Raw genomic sequence first — 17,111 nt, forward strand, 5'->3', positions numbered from 1 at the left:
AGTTTTTACTGTATTTCGGGCACTAAGAGACCTTTTAATTGTTTCCATGGAGGATTTGTAAGATCCACAACGAGAGAGCGGGGTGATGAAAGATGGGGTAACATTTCACTCATTAGAAATGAACATTTCGACCCCATTTTTGACTTGGAGAGCTTCTATTAACTGAAATTATTTAAGACATGATATATTAAAATATTACCAAATTTCAATATTTTCTTATTGTAAATTCACTTAAATCGTGCTGCCGACAAGAATTTTACACGGAAAAATTCAGCATATCACATACAGCCAAATGGTATTGGTACGTTCTAACACCAACAGAAAATATAAATTAAAAAATAAAAATTTGCAACGAATTGCGTAACTTTCCCGACCAAAAAATTTAAAATTCTGGTGGCGCTATCTGTTATGATAATTTATTTTAAAACTTTTTATGTTATTAATTATTATAAAATACCAAAAAGCTTAATTTCGAGGGTAGAGGTGAGTTTTATAACAAATTGTAAATGCTAATAACAAGTAAAATCTTTATTAATTCCGTCCCCACTCGAGATACGACAGAAGATCCCCTCTATCACCGCACTCCCCCCACCTGAAACCACCAAAATTTAATAACATCAATGTCACTAATACACAAACCTCCCTGCAAAATTTCAGGAAATTTCGACAAAAGGCACATGAGTTATTAAGCTTCAAAGAGGATGGATCCCCCTACACATTACATATACAGGGGAAAAAAACCCAAATTTTTGTATTTCTGGACGTTTCAAGATCCTCTGAAGTCGAAAAATGTAAAAAATCGTTTTCGGGGAAACCGATCGCCATAATTCCCTCTATTATAAACTTGAAGTGAACAAATACATAATGAATTATTCATAAAAAATCAGCAGATAAACGGAAAATTTTTAAATCAACAAGTAGTCTCGAATTGATTGGCTGCCTCACTAACCAATACGAAGTAGGCAGACAATTACTTATCTGAGAATATTCCACAGCAAGACCCAATAATTTATAACGTTTCCAGATGAAGTAAAGTTCAACAGGTACGATTTAAGCACTTTTTTTAAATTCATAATTTAGTAATTTAAGTAACCGTTTCATAAGAGCACGTAAACTATTAGCAACGGTTGAAAATATAAATTTAAATTGTGTAACGCCTTCCTATTGGTTACTTTCAAAGCCTTTTTAAATGAATATGTAAATTACTTCGCGTTAAAACAAAGCGGCATGCGTTTAGTAATAAAAAATGTCACGTAGGATAGTCAGTCTCGTAGCTGTGTATTTCAAGTTTACAGGAATCTCAAGGAGACTGCAGGAAAAAAAAATAACGCAATGTTACGTAGTTTTCTGATTCATTTTCTGCTCTATAATAAATATATTTTCATCATAAACTATAATTAATGCTGATTCGTGGCAGTTGTTACACCAGTGTCACGCAAGTTGGCTTCTCTGAATTGATCGGATGCCAAGAAGTTAGAAACGTTAATAATGTTAAATCATAGAAAGAAACGTTTTTTTTTTTTTAATCTATGGATAGATTGAAACTTTTTTCTAATTTATTTTGCCATATTTATGGTAAGTTTCGGCGTAACCGGAGAGTTGCAATTCTTTTTTATAAACTTTAATTTGCCTTGTGGTTACTAAGAGGGGGGTTTATTAATATTCATTATATATTATGTGGTATGGGCCTGTATGACTGGTAGTATAGGCTTGAATGGCGTAGGGTCTCGATGACTGGGTGGTGTAGGCCTGGATAATAGAGTGATGAAAGACGGCGTTTAAATCCATATCAAATCATCCACGAAAATTTCTGAAGATCCGATTAAGTTATTTTCGATTGTTCCAATTCTAATCAAAGACAACTTAATAAATACATGAAACATAATTATTATTCAAATTTGAATAATAATTATGTTTCATTAAAGGTATTTTATGCGAATTTTTCTCTGTTGAAAGAACTCTTTTTTAGTTGGTGTCAATTAAGTTAAGTAATTAATAAAAAATAATATGAAAATTAGAGATACTACGAAAAAACAATACGAAAATAACAATACAGGTTTTATAATTTATTCACCGTAGAGCTTATATAAATTCTCTATCATAATATATTTTCATGGAGATGTTTAAGAGTTTCTAACATAATAGAATGTTTAGAATCTGTACATTATACTCCAATTATATGCATTATCTGTACACTATACCCGAATAATGTTCATTAAATACAGACTTTTCTGATACTTTCATTACCTGTTCTTCTACTAAAACCTTGAGATTGTTTATGTATAAAACAAATCACATTTATATAATTTCTTATCTGTAATTTAAGGAAAATTATAATTAGCTTATATCACGCAAGCTAAACTACAATACCTTTTATTTACAGAATGCCATAAATGATAAAAAAAATGTTTTAAAAAAATAGTTTGAAGTTGAAAAAATATCGTAATAAAGCAATTTAAATCATCGTGTTGGTGTAGAATTCAAAAAAAAAAAAAAAAAAAAAAAAAAAAAAAAAAAAATACAATATCGGGTGTCTTTAATACAAGTTATGGCGAGTAACAATGGATTTAATGAATCAATGGAAGAAAAATTTGTTGAATTATGCATGATTTCGATGACAAAGAATTATATAATCCTCATAAATTCTTAGAAAAACAGGTTTCTTTATCCTGTTTCTAATTACATATGTGGTACAATACTGGGTATGTACTGTACAGTACGTATATACAGTACAGTATTATAGATACATTTCCATGTATTGTGCATACCTAAATACCCATATACAGGGTCGGTCCAAGCGTTTTTGCCGCTCCTTAGTGACTGTATAGCTCTGGCCATGGGCGTATATGGTACGGTACAGTACATAGCTAGAGCCACGTACAGTACCATATAGGCAATTCCATGTATACTGACAGACCACGTGCATACGCAGGTATACACGTGCATTTCCATGTATGCACGTGTAGACACGCTCACACCGTCTATATAACTGATTGGATAATTTGCAGTACAGCTGTGTCATTATGACGTCATTATTTTAGTTTACAATGAGATATTCTAAAGAATGACGTCAAATTCACATAAAAATGTGTACTACCAAACCAATCTTATGATAACCTTATGATTCGTGCCGAATACTTTAACATCAAATTTATATTCACGAAATAATAGATCGATTATGACTCGTCCCGTTATAACATTTAATTAAAACTTAGGCCTATGAATAACAATAACAAGACCACTACACTTTGTTGCAGTGGTGATGCTGTATAATGTCGTGAACAAGATATAATCTATTTTATTTTCATTTTGTTTAATTATAGGTTATAAGAGTGGGAAAAATTATATGCGAAACAGCAGCTCGTGCCAAGTCTTTAACCATTAGTATAAGGTCCATATCCTCTTTATATAACGCTATTGCAAAGACGTGAGAGTTTGCGTGTAACCTTTATTTTTCTATACAGTTTATATAATGCTTCAGTATTATACTCGACCTTTCATTTAACTTCTTATAATGACCTTTCTGAAGGATAATTAATTCAAATATAATGCTACAACAAGACAAGAATTGTAATTCATGTTGGGCTTGTGCCATCCTCCAATTATCGATTTGATAAAAACACTGATCACGGGTTCGCACCTACAACGGGACGTGGAGTTTTTCGGGTTTTATCCACTTGTCTAACACCTAAATACGGGCAAGTTTTTTTAATAGAAAGTTTACCCCCGGGAGACACCACGTTTGGCAGATTGCACATGTGAATCAGCAGGATAGCCACGTGGAGTTTTCGTGTTTTTTTCACGTGTACAACACCTAAATAGGGACAGTTTTCCATAGAAAGTTTCTCCCGAGAGCCACTCCCTTAGCAGATGACCATGTGTTGCATTACCGTATCTATTTAAACGATACTAAAACCAAACCACGTTACACTTCATTTAGAATTAATTACATAAAAAAAGACATCTTATAACAATAAATAACCATAACATTTATCAACAATTAACTTGAACACGTCGTAATTCATAATGTAGCGAAGCCATTGCACGAAATCTTACACAATGGCTTCGCTAAATAATGAATTGCGCAAATCAAAATATATATATACCTATATATTTTTTCGATTTGCGCAATTATATATAATATATATATATAAAACCATAAATTTGGCCAATTTATAAATTAATAACTGTACAGTACATATTATAGGCCTATTTAATAACTTTAAAATAACAGAGAAAGACGAGAAAGAGATGCTAGACCTTGAAAAATTCTTGAAGAATCCTGTTCCATTAAACTAAAGGAAAATTAATTATAATCTAAAAATATAAATCATTAACAGAATATTAAACTGAAGATCGTTCCTTTGTTCTACGTCACACGCAAAATGAGAATTTTAACCTTCATATTTTCTGGAAATTCCTACAAAGTGGGCGAGTGTTTTGAAAGTATTACACGACTTATCAGTTATTCTTGATTCGTTAACTCGTAATAACAACATCAAATTCAAGTAAGTAAGATCATCTTCCATAGTACAAAGATACATTCGTTATATCGAGTGGATTGGACTTAGCTCTTAGGATGTTTTTTTTTTTAAAGGAGTTTGGAGGATTTCTGGTAAATTATTTTTGCAAGTTTTATTTTTAATTAATTCCCAATTTAGTAAGGAAATCTATAATTGCCTCCATTTACAGGTGGCCGTTATTAGAAGTTCGACTTTATTAAATTCAAATCGCTTTCACCTACTCTTTCTTCACAATATGCCAAAGTTAGTGGTTAGAAAGTTGTTAATTACAGAAAATTTGAATAATATTAGTAATAAATGCTCGATTTTCATCCATCTAACTCTGTTCTCGAGATTAACGAAGGACAGACACACAGACGGACGACAGTAGGGTTGCAATTTGCAAAAATTCAAGAGAAGAGCGCAACATCCCCCATAAGCAGTCATAAGCAATGAGTAATTAACTTGCAATTCGGCATGGCTAGATGACTTGTTTAATGAAGACATTAATTTATATGTATTGTATTTATATTTTAAAACGTATAGGGGAAATCCTTGTATCTTCGGACACTTTTCTTTAAACCTTTATAATTTAAGTTCAAATTGATCTTTATTTATGACTATTGAATATTTCTATTAGTAATTGATAACATCACTGTATATGGTGCAACACATGACCCTAAGCTATTTTATTTAAGAGAAAATATCAAATAATTATTCACAGATATTTGTCCCGAGGTACAATCATGGATTGTACTGTATAGTACCTTGGGACACGAATCAATTTTAACGTTTTTGTAAATCTTAACTTCCGTCAGATAAAAAAGATAGTTTATCCAAGTCTTTTCCTTTATAACAATATTAGCTCTATCAGTTAACAAAAATGTTTCATATGCTGGAAATGCAGGTAAGTATAAAGCTTAAATGTTCTGTAGAAGGCATTTAAATGATTGAAAACCAAAGATAATCTCATTTTTGTATTAAGAAAAACAATAGTCATTACAAATATAGGTCACATACATTACTACTAATTTTTTTTAGAATTAATACCGCATTTCTGACAGTAATTTTCAAAAAAAGGTGCAATCTTCGTGCAACCAGAATCGACAGGTAACGCATTGAATCCAGTCTTCTGTGCTCGAAGTAGTAAAATAATTTTCACCGCACCCCACACAATTATTTTCCTCTTGAACTCCATCACATGAATCGTCACTCTCTAAAATCACAGATCCAAATGGATTGCAAAAAAACAAACACCTATAAAAATCGCAAGATGTGTCATAGCGGTGGAAAGAGTCAAAATGGCCTACTTTACGTCATGCATTCTGAATGTTGTAATGAAATAGCTACTAGATAACGCTACTTACTACTTCTCAATGTATTATTTTTCAAATGACGAGCTTGTCCCGAAGTATAAGATGTCCCAAGATACAAGGTGAACTGGTAGAGGTCGAGGATACCGGGAGATTACCCCCAAAATTCCCGAACAAAAATGTTTGAAGTTGACACCGCACATGGGACCCCTAATTCAAATTCGCCTGGGTCCTCATGAATCTATAACGTGCCATTGATATATATAAAATATAGGGGAGATCCTTGTACCTTGGGACACCTTGTACTTCGGGACAAGCTCGTCATTTGAAAAATAATACATTGAGAAGTAATAAGTAGCGATATCTAGTAGCTATTTCAATTATTATCAAATACATTAAGGAAAATTACACTGAATACAGTTCACTCAACTAGTGACCTTGATTTCTGAAAACGTGTATAATGTGACCGCGAAGTTTTATACGTTAGAGCCGCGGTGCCCAACCTTTAGTCCATCTCGAGCAAATTAAGAATTTAAAGATTTTAGGCGAGCCACACCATAGTTAGGATGATGACCTTATTTTTGAAAAAAATCAGCAACAATATGTAAAAGAAAACACAATAATATTACACTACTACCGTTTATTACTACTAGTAATCTACTACAAATTAAATACAATACAGGACAAACAAAACTTATTGATAATCAATAGGAAGACTGACATTGCATGTTTTCGGCCGGTTTATTGTACTCTGATACACAAGGTATTGCAGTAACAGTCATATAATCACTTAGATGCTCATTTCTTATTCTGAATCTGAACTTTGATTTTAAAATTTTCATTGTCGATAAGTCACTTTCACAAAGTTAAGTTGATCCAAAGCAGGAGTTTATTCAAAAAGAGTTCTTTGTTTTCTCTGAAGTTCAAGACTGAGTTTATTCATTTTGATTGTTATATCAATAAGAAAGGATAAATCTGACAACCAGTCATGGCCATTAAGTTCTTCGTATATTTCGTTTCTGGATTCTACAAACAGTTTTGTCTCTGGAAGAAGCTATACAAAACGTTGTAGGACTTCTAAGCCATCTAAACCATCCCTTACTAAGCCATCTAACTTCAGAAAGTAACATTAAAGTTCCATACTCATCAAGTTCATCAGTCAGTATTTTAAACAATCTGCTCTGAAATGGTCTGGCTCGAATAGAATTTACAATTTTTAGAACTTTCGCCACATGTTCATAATGCAACACTTTTTGTACATTAATGCCTGTTGATAATCGATGCAGTGATAATGAAAAAATTTGGAAACTCAGCATCATTCTTACATAATGTGATGAAGCCAACACTAGAACTAATCGTGGCAGATGCTCCGTCGGTTGATATGGACACAAGTTTTTGAACTGCAGCTTAATTTCTTTAATGTAGTTTTTAATAACTTGGTATATGTTCTTTCCACGTGTATTTTCTTGTAGTGCCAAAACTGAGATTATATCTTTTTTTTTTTTTTTTTACCGAGAGATCGTTAAAGATAATCCTTATAAAAATATTTGTTTCGGCAATATTATAGATGTCTGTTGATTCATCACATCGTAAATTTAAAACAATGCATTTTTCTAAATCTTTTTTTCTTTGTAATTTGATATTTTTAGACATTGCTTCTATTCTACGAGTGATTGAATTTCTTAATAATTGAACATCTTCAATAGCTGAAATAATTTCCTTCTTATTTTTAAATTCTTAAACCAATGTTTCTGATGCAGCGAGCATTGTTTCTTTAATTATGTTGCCGTCGTCAAAGGGGTTTTCCCTTAAAATAAATCAAATATTTTTATAGCTGGTTTTTAAAATTTTAAAAACTATTTTATTTTTAATAAAAGTGATGAATCTCAATACGCGAGCCGCGACTCACATTAAAACGATACGCGAGCAACACGTTGCTCGCGAGCTACGGGTTGGGCACCGTGGCATTAGAGGTTAGACATGATTAAAACAAGTACAAACAATAAAAATGTCTTGTTTCTTAACACTACACATGCTTGCAACGTTCGGCATTTAATCGGGTACATTAAAAATACATTTTATCGCGTTAATGTCAAGTGTCCATTGCCAAACATCCAAACACTACTACATAATTACATATTGCTTCTGTAATTTAAAATTCTATCACGTGCTTTCTATTGTGTTTGCAGTGATTAAAAGCATTCCGTTGAAATTAATGGTCACTTTGTTATAATATTTACAGAGGGGGTCCGTAAGAATTTTTGATTTTTGATGGGCTCTCTGATGCCACAAATAAATGGCCGTACACAAGAACCGATCCAGAAATCTTTGAGGGAGTGAAGAACGGAAAGAAAGCTTTTAACTACCAGAAGGGAGTGCATTTCCCCCTAAATATGTCCTTGGCTGTAGATTTCACAATATATTTTACGTTTAAAGTTGACTTATAATCATCTTATAACTTTATCTTCATCTTTCTTCGCCTTTTTTCTCCCGTTAATCGACTTCGGTGACATTCGTGACAGGAAGGTTGGATGCAATAAACAGGCATTTTGAATAAAGAAATTTTAATAAATTATTCAGTTACTACGTATAGAATGGAGTGATTTTTGTAATGTTTCGTTACTACAGCACGGGGCATAAAGAAAGATTCTCAAGAATTAATTAATTAAAGCTAATTATATCATCCATTCAAATTCAGGGGTTACGTAAGTATCAACATAACGATTTATATGAAAAATTAAATATAAGAAATATTGTTTAAGCTTGAAAGGCCATAAAATGAGTCAGCATCTATAGAAAGGTAAATAAACATAAAAACAAAGATGAAACAGCGAATAAGCAGATACAAATGCACACACCGTAAAGTAGAAAGTATGTATTAGTGTATAATTATCTGTACAAAGGTATGTAAATCATAACAGTAACCTGTATATATCATTACTAGACGAGTCAGTAGCGTAACAAGAGAGGTCCTAGCTCCCTGGTTACGCTACTTACATACAATACAATACTATACTCTTCATCTACATATTATCTATATCAACACCGGTAGAAAGGTGAATGTAGATTTGCACGTTCTAATTCGTGTCCCCTAGTACAGTACCTATTGCAGTTACGCTACTGATATGGATCAATTGTTTAATGAAGGGTGAAACAAAAAAATACGGCAGAAAACTCAATCGTGCTTCGTATATACATAAATACACACGTAAAGATTACGCATACGAATAATTTGTCTGTGATTCTAAATAAAATTTCTGTATGGAAACTTTCTAAAATAAAATAATTGCCGGTTCAATTCTTATTGTTCTATACTTCCAACACATTTAACGGACGAAAAAATACGATAATAATAAGAATTTTCGTGAATTTTACTTTAAAAATGCTTCAAAATAATAATAATAAAAAAATATATACAATAGTTAATCCAATAATTATAATAAAGAACAATACTTCGACAATTATCCCATTGTAATAATTACTTTTAAAAATTAGCATCAGCACTGGAAATCATTCTAATATATCATAAGATAAAAATATATATATAATTTTTAACAATGAGAGAACTGATAAATTACCATAAATTACGAGACAATAATAGTAATAAAAGTCCATCTGTCGCTTACTCCTCTCGTCAAGGAAACAATAGAACACATGATTATGTTTTATAGGTGCATGTTATATTTTCATAAAATTGATTTATGTATCTGTTGATAGATTTAAACCGTAAGCATGCCAGCAAGCTTAATACCTCACTAACTCACCTACTGTACTGTACATATTTTCCTCACTAATAGTGAGGAAAATATGCACGTGACAAGGAATTAATCACTTTTATAACCAGACTCGCGAGAGGGAATCTGGGAATTTTTTAGAGGATATTTAGGGACCCGTAGTGGTTCCTATCTAAGGGTTAAAGAGACCCGTATTACTTTCAGGCCCCCATACCAAATTTTAGACTGTCCTGCTTATGACTATTGTAAATGATCGTGTGTGAGAAATTAACCAATCAGGAAGGTAAGTGTTTACTTACTTGAAGCGTTTTAAATCTGTTTTAAGTTGTTAACAGAAAATAATTCACTTAAAATGTTCATTGTTCAATAGAATAATGTCTAATATATTCATTATATTCAGAAATTTTAATGAATTTTTCTTATTAATTTATTGTTTTTATTTATTAAAGCAAATACAACAGCTTCTGCATTTTCTTCGTATAAATAATTTTTCTGATCTTGCATTTCGCATCCTGTATTTGCCCTTGTGTCTTGTTTTTATATCTTGCTCGTGCATATTCCTTTTGTATTTTTGCTCTAAGGTCTTACTCATAGTTTTCTCTTGTATCCTGTATCTTGCTCTTGTTCTTGCATCTTCTCAATGATCGACGTTAGATTTGAAAAATCATTTATTTATTTCATGATGATGCAATTTACATGATTGATTCGCCACGTTAAAATTTATTTTCGACCCTCGTCAGTTGTTTCTATGTTTATATCATCAAACATCGTTTACAGGGAAGAGGAGTCGTACTCCTCGTCCTTATTTAAGCAAGCAAACATCAAAATTACTGATTAAAATCATTAAATTAAGCGTTAGATCAATAAGTTAAACGTTAGGTCCTTTTAACCTGCCTGTATTTTATTTTATAATGTTTAGTTTTGCATTATTTACTGGATGTAACGACAAAGTAATAGGAATATATTAAAAGAAACGTTTATAAGTGAATATTTTCTTGACTTTTTTCCCGATAAGTAATTATAGATTTAACGGGTAATTATATAATTTATCATGTTTCAAATTCAGGAAACCGAATTAAACTGTACATTAAGTATTAATGTAATGCCATTTAACAGTTATCCTACAAATTTATCATATTTATTAAGAAATTAACCGGTAGGAAAGTGTTCGTTGAAAAGTCGATTACCTTAAGAGAGGCTTATATCACCCCTTTTTATGAAGGATTAAACAGGAAAAAAATTAAATAGAAATAAAAATGGTTTGGGATAAATATATACAATTGAATATATAAGTTACTTAACATAAAAATAAGAAGCTAAGTAAGCAAACCAATGGCATAATCTGTTTCAAATGAAACGATGCCGCTAGTCTACTAAATTCACTCTCAAAGGATTTAGATATTAAGTCCTTCCGAGTGGCATCCCACTTGGAAGATCGCCCATAAGTTGCTTTATCTCATTACACAACCATCAAGCATTAACCATTTTATTAAAGGCTGATGCTTTCTTGAAAAATCCTCATGCAACATAAGGAACTGTGCAGATTTCATGGCACGGGTATGGAGTGTTTTAATTAAAATTTAAAACCGATTGAGTTTGTAACGCATTATAATTTTTCCTGTTTAAAATAATAATGGAAAGTATGCTCACGGTTAATGTTTTTATTCACGCTTGGATTTTAGGCACGGATAACTGAACAATAATATCATTGTTATCAATTAATATGACCATAAATCAAAGTACAAGGAAACAGCCACAGGCACTAGGAATATATATATATATATATATATATAAATGTATTACACTTGACCCCCTTTGAGTCGGTTCATTCAACACACAATAAATTACCTCCCTCTTCAGTCAATTCATTAGTAAAATGTAAACATATTGTTTGCATTTGATATACGAGGTATATTCATCTCATACATCATACTTTTAATTTATGTTTTTGTATATTAATGTAACATAAAATTTGTTATAATGAAATTTATTTTAATTGAATTAATTGCATAAATATATATTTTTTAAATCCAGCAACGAGTTGCGTAACTTTCTCGGTAAAAAACATTTAAAAGTTTGATGGCGCCATCTGTTACGAGATTTTATTTAAAAAACTCTTTATGTTATTAATTGTTATGAAATGGTAAAAAGCTTAATTTTGAAGATAGAGATGAATTTTATTTAAAAAATAAATTATAAATGCTGATAAAAAGTAATATTTTCATTAAGTCTGACTCCATCCAGATATGATATATGATCCCCTGTATCTCCCTAACCCCTCGACCTTAAACCACAAAAACTTAATAGCATCAATCTCCCTAATACAGAAACCACCCTGCAAAATTTCAGAAAATTTGGATTAAAGGCACAAAAGTTATTAAGCTTCACACTGAGTGAAGAAAATCTAGCTCCCCATACATACACACACTAACATCCATACATACAGAAAAAAATCCATATTTTTTGCATCTCTGGGCGTTTCAATGTGCCCTAAGTCCGAAAAATGAGTCTTGGGGTGGTCATTTTTTGACCGATTACCATACATTTCCTCTGTTATATATAATGGACGAAAAAATAATTTTCGTGATCGAAATTATGCAGTCTGGAAATTTTTGTGTTCCAAAATATCCTCGTTTCTAGGCTCATATTCTTCAAGAGAGTCAGATATTTTCATAATGGGAAAGAGATTACAATAACAACTAAACTTACTGCGCATAATATGACCAACTATCAAACATAGAACAAATAAAAGACATACCTCTTTATACAACGCAATGTATACTGCGTTACCGTCACATGACCTTAATTGACAGAACGATCACGTAACACAACACAGCTGTAGTTATTAACCGACAAACTAGCGCCGTCTTGAGTGATAAAACCGTAACATTCTTGGAATATGGTCGTTCTTCCACTCATCCAATAGTCAATCTTTAGAAGGAGTGCGGAATTGAAGCATACCAAAATTTTTACCTGAGATACCCGGCTTTAGTCCGGAGAAAACCTCAGAAGGAAATACAGTTGCGTCCTCTGCATCCTCTAAATCCGTCCCTGCGCTCATTCATTCATTCATTAATTCGCCATTAGTTAGTGTTACTTTTGGAAGCTCATCACGCATTTGTCCAAGCTCACAATGGGACACACGAATGATAAAGGGCAGGGACCAACATATGCTATCAAATCATCCATGAAAACTGCTGAGGATTGGGCCTTAACTTGACCTAATATTCATTAATAATTCTCATCCCCCATTTTTTTCTTTGTAGATAAAAATGAACTGTAACTTCGTGAACGACTTCCTTTCGAAATCTTACAAGAAACTTGGAACCTATATCGCTCGAAATCCAAAAATATTTATCATCGTTCCATTAATAGCCAGTGCCTTAATGACTTCGGGTTTCTATCGAGTCTGGTACGAGCAAGACTTTAAATACTTGTACAACCCCATCAAGAGCGAATCTCTGATTGCCAAAGATCTGATCAACGAAAAATTTCGCATGAACTACAGCATGGATTTCGACTTGGGTAGAATGCCAGACTTCAATAACCTCGTGGTAGTTATCATGACAGCAAACGACGGAGGTTCCGTCCTACGCGAGTATTATTACGACAAAGTCATGACAATGGACAGAATTATTCGAGACATAAAATTAGTGAAGGGTAACGAAACGTGGACCTTCAAAGACCTGTGCGCCAAGTATGGCAAGTCCTGCTTCCGAAACGAGATCCTAGTCCATGGCGATCATATAGTGAAGATCCACGAAGGTTACAGGATAATCAAATACCCCATTTCGTCATCTAAATACACAATCATCCCGTACGTCGTTAATCTGGGCGGTGTGATTGTGGACGAATACGATTATGTCACTTCCGCCGAAGCGGTTCGCTTGCTTTACGTCATGGATTCCACGGACACGAAGAAGAGACAATTAAGTATGGAATGGGAAGATTTGTTCTTAAAAGCAATGGAAAATTTGAGTTTCGATAACGTGACCATTTATAAATTTTCTTCCAAAGCGGTTAAACAAGAATTTACGAACACAGTCATGGCTGCCATACCGTTATACATAATGCTGATTATTGTTATGCTAGTGTTTTCTTTTGTCACCTGCTGCACTTTTGATTGGGTGGTGAGCAAGCCTTGGATGGGATTTGTGGGAATAATATCTGTTGTTTTGGCTCTCGGAAGTGGCTTTGGCTTTGTTATATTTTGTGGAGTACCATTCATCGATATCTCTCTCACGGTGCCATTTATGTTGTTGGGTAAGTTGACTTTTCTCTTAATTAATATAAACATACCTACGGTCAAACCTGTAAATAATGACCACGAGGGGGGTAGAATAAAAATGGTCGCTGTATAGAAGTTATTTTATATGAATTTTTCTGTAAAAAGAAATTTCGAAAAAAGGCCACTGTTTAGACATATCCGTTGTTGAGAGGTGGCCGTTATTAAAGATTCTAAATGGCTTAAAAATTTTAATTTTGCAATTAAGATATGAAACTAAATTTTAATAATTTATAAAGAGTTGTTTACAAATTTATAAACATAAAACTGTAAACAATTGATAAGCATACTTCATCTTATTGGCCATTCAAAATAATTAGAGGTACAGGAAGGCATACCATAAATATGATGAATGCGGCATTGTTACTCCACTTTCTTATTATATACTTAAATATATTATTGTTTCATAAACAGGGATAGGTATAGACGATACATTTGTCATGTTATCAGCATGGAGGCATACCGAATCCAAGAAGAGTGTCGAAGAAAGATTAGGAGAAGCTTACGCTGAATCTGCAGTTTCCATAACCGTTACGTCATTAACGAACTTCATTTGCGTTTGCATAGGAATGGTAACACCATTCCCAGCCATACGGATATTTTGTATGTTTGCTGCAGCATCGATTTTATTATCGTACATATATCAGTTGACATTTTTTGGTAGTTGGCTCGCATTATATGGTTACGCCGAGAAGAATAATCGCCACGGATTGTTCTTCTTCAAAATTAAACAAAACTTTGAAGGTAAGATGATGCCTCTAATGGAGGTAAGAGGATGTTTCTAAATTGTCTTCACCCATTTCATATGTATATTACCTTTTCCTATTTCTAGAAAGGCCAAGATCTATCATCAAGAAGTATCTGTGCTACGGTGGTCAGTCGTCATCTTCAAACTCCACTTCACCGTTCGTATACTTCTTCACAGTTTTGGGAAGACTCATGGAGCATACCAGTGTAAAAATCTTCATCATCATCATTTTTAGTGTTTACTTAGCGGTCGGTATGTATTTTAGCACGAAATTAGAAGAGGGTGTCAACTTTCAAATGTTCTTCCCCTTCGATTCTTTCATAGCGAAATTTTTCGAAGCCGACACTAAGTACTTCAGCAAATATAAGAGTAGAGTACAGGTAATTGTCAACACGCCACTGAACTATGCTGACGTCGAAGTGCAGAACAGAATAGAAGGCATGTTAAGGGAGATAGAATCTACTCCCTTCATCACTAGTAATATCTACACGGAGAGCTGGCTTCGAGAATTTAAAAAGTATCAAAGCGATTTTACTGCATCGTACTTTTTACGTGCATACAATTTAAGTTCAGAAAATGATTTCAACAGAGCTCTTCGGGAAGTTTTCTTCCAGATTCCTGAATGCAGAAAATTAAAAAGCGACGTCGTTTTCAATGAAAACGGGACGAAGATCGTTGCTTCCAGATATTTGATACAGAGCAACATAACAAGCACCATCGAAGAAGAAAAACAAATGCTTCTAGATCTCAGAAGAATTGGGGAAAAGCACCCATACGAAGTTCACTTTTTGCAATATATGTTCATGTTCTTGGATCAGTTCCTTCTGGTCGGTAGCGTAACATTCCAAGCCATAACCATAACAGCAGTAACAATGATTATAATATTCGCTTTGTTCATACCAAACATCACGTGTGTTATTTTAGCCGCATTTATAATAGCCACAGTAGAAATTACCGTTATTGGTTACATGACACTTTGGAATGTTAAAATGGATACGGTGGCCATGTTAAATTTAATCATTTGCATTGGATTTTCCGTAGATTACACGGCTCACCTATCCTACACCTACGTACTTTGTAAAAAGAAGAATAGAAAAAATTTAATTAAGTTAACTTTGAAACATATAGGAATGCCCATTTTCCAAGGGAGCGCATCCACCATTTTAAGTGTCGTCCCTCTGATTTTTGCTCCGGCTTATATATTTCATTGTTTTTTCAAAATAGTATTTATGATCATCATGTTTGCAACATTAAATTCCCTCTTTTTGTTACCAGTATTATTATCTTTCGCAGAAAAATTGGCAGGAATGATAAAGAAGAGGGAAAAGACTAGGACAGAATCCAGAAGGAGAATGCTTTCTTCTTTCAGATCGTCGATCAAACAGGCAAACGACGACGACGACAATGGTGATAATCATCAAAGCAGCCATAGAATAGTGTTCAAAGATAACTCTATCTCCCCAGGCGGAAAGGCTCTTTAATTATATCACAGAGCCTTTTGTCTTCTAGTTGAAATGTGAATATAACGTAAATTAATAACGTAATTACACAACGGTTCATCTAACAATGGTTTCATTTATCTTATAAATGTCTCAATAATTTAAAAATAAAAAAATATATTATAAATTATTGTATTATATTTTACATGATAACAATATTTTTACGCAATTCTGATACTGACAAGTGAGTTCTTTTTTGATACTGATTTATTAACGTAGTACCCTCATTGCCCGAAGGAATTGTTATCAATAAAAGTACTCAAATATAACGTTGTTGCCTGGCATTGCTCGAGAAAAAAATAACAACAGCAAAGATTAAGATTATTACATTATTTCGTACTTCTAACTCTTCCATTATATTATATTATAGTATTTAATTTATATTTTCAAAAGTTATCTTACGTGAGGGCTTATCACAGCAAGTGCCCAATCTAACACATTTTAAAAATTCTTTAAATTGAGCACAGTAAAGGAATAAAGAATTTTTTAAATGCGTTAGATTGGTCACTCGGTGCGATAAAACCGCACGTAAGATAACCTTTGTAGCTATATTAATTAAATACTATATTATAACAAACATTAAAACGCTAGAATAATTCCTTTTAAGTGTTAATTTTGTATAAATGTTTTCTTCTCTTGTAACTCTCACGTATATTGAGAAAATGATATATTTTACTCATCACTCCACACTACAAATTCAGAGTAATACGCTACCTGATAAAGCACCTTTAATACAGATAGGTAAGCAAATAGAAGCATTTTTTGAGCAAAACTAGGCATTAGTTTGCATAAAACCTCTATCCATCTGTAGTAAACAATAACATTGTCAATATAATTGTTAACGGAATAAGGCAACGCAACACGTGGGTAATTCCACATGAACATTTTATGGGAAATTGCCGCTAGTTTCCCATAAAATACCCCCCGACACTTTTTAGGTCCTTTCCATAACTTTATATGAAAATTTAAATATTAGACATGTGAAAACAACTCGGAGAACTCTACGTGGTCGCGGGTTCAAACCTCACTA

General features: G+C 32.8%; 1 protein-coding gene across 4 annotated transcripts; it reads left to right on the forward strand.

The window, feature by feature from the left end:
* Nucleotides 1-964: 964 nt before the first annotated feature.
* On the forward strand, nucleotides 965-16,208 carry LOC111623194 (patched domain-containing protein 3-like). Of its 4 annotated transcripts, XM_023365685.1 has the most exons (5): nucleotides 965-1,043; nucleotides 12,816-13,812; nucleotides 14,249-14,578; nucleotides 14,667-14,834; nucleotides 14,907-16,208. In XM_023365685.1, the coding sequence occupies exons 2-5, from the start codon at nucleotides 12,822-12,824 to the stop codon at nucleotides 16,061-16,063; spliced, it is 2,646 nt and encodes an 881-aa protein (XP_023221453.1). In that variant the 5' UTR covers nucleotides 965-1,043; nucleotides 12,816-12,821; the 3' UTR covers nucleotides 16,064-16,208. The 4 variants fall into 4 exon arrangements, with proteins under 4 accessions (XP_023221453.1, XP_023221450.1, XP_023221451.1 ...); XM_023365682.1 differs by having other exon boundaries at nucleotides 14,667-16,208; XM_023365683.1 differs by lacking the exon at nucleotides 965-1,043 and adding an exon at nucleotides 6,882-9,486 and having other exon boundaries at nucleotides 14,667-16,208.
* The last annotated feature ends 903 nt before the right edge of the window (nucleotides 16,209-17,111 follow it).

The sequence above is a fragment of the Centruroides sculpturatus genome, unplaced genomic scaffold, assembly GCF_000671375.1.
Source record: "Centruroides sculpturatus isolate CEXI.00-Female unplaced genomic scaffold, Cexi_2.0 scaffold8, whole genome shotgun sequence".
NCBI classification, from domain to species: Eukaryota; Metazoa; Arthropoda; class Arachnida; order Scorpiones; family Buthidae; genus Centruroides; species Centruroides sculpturatus.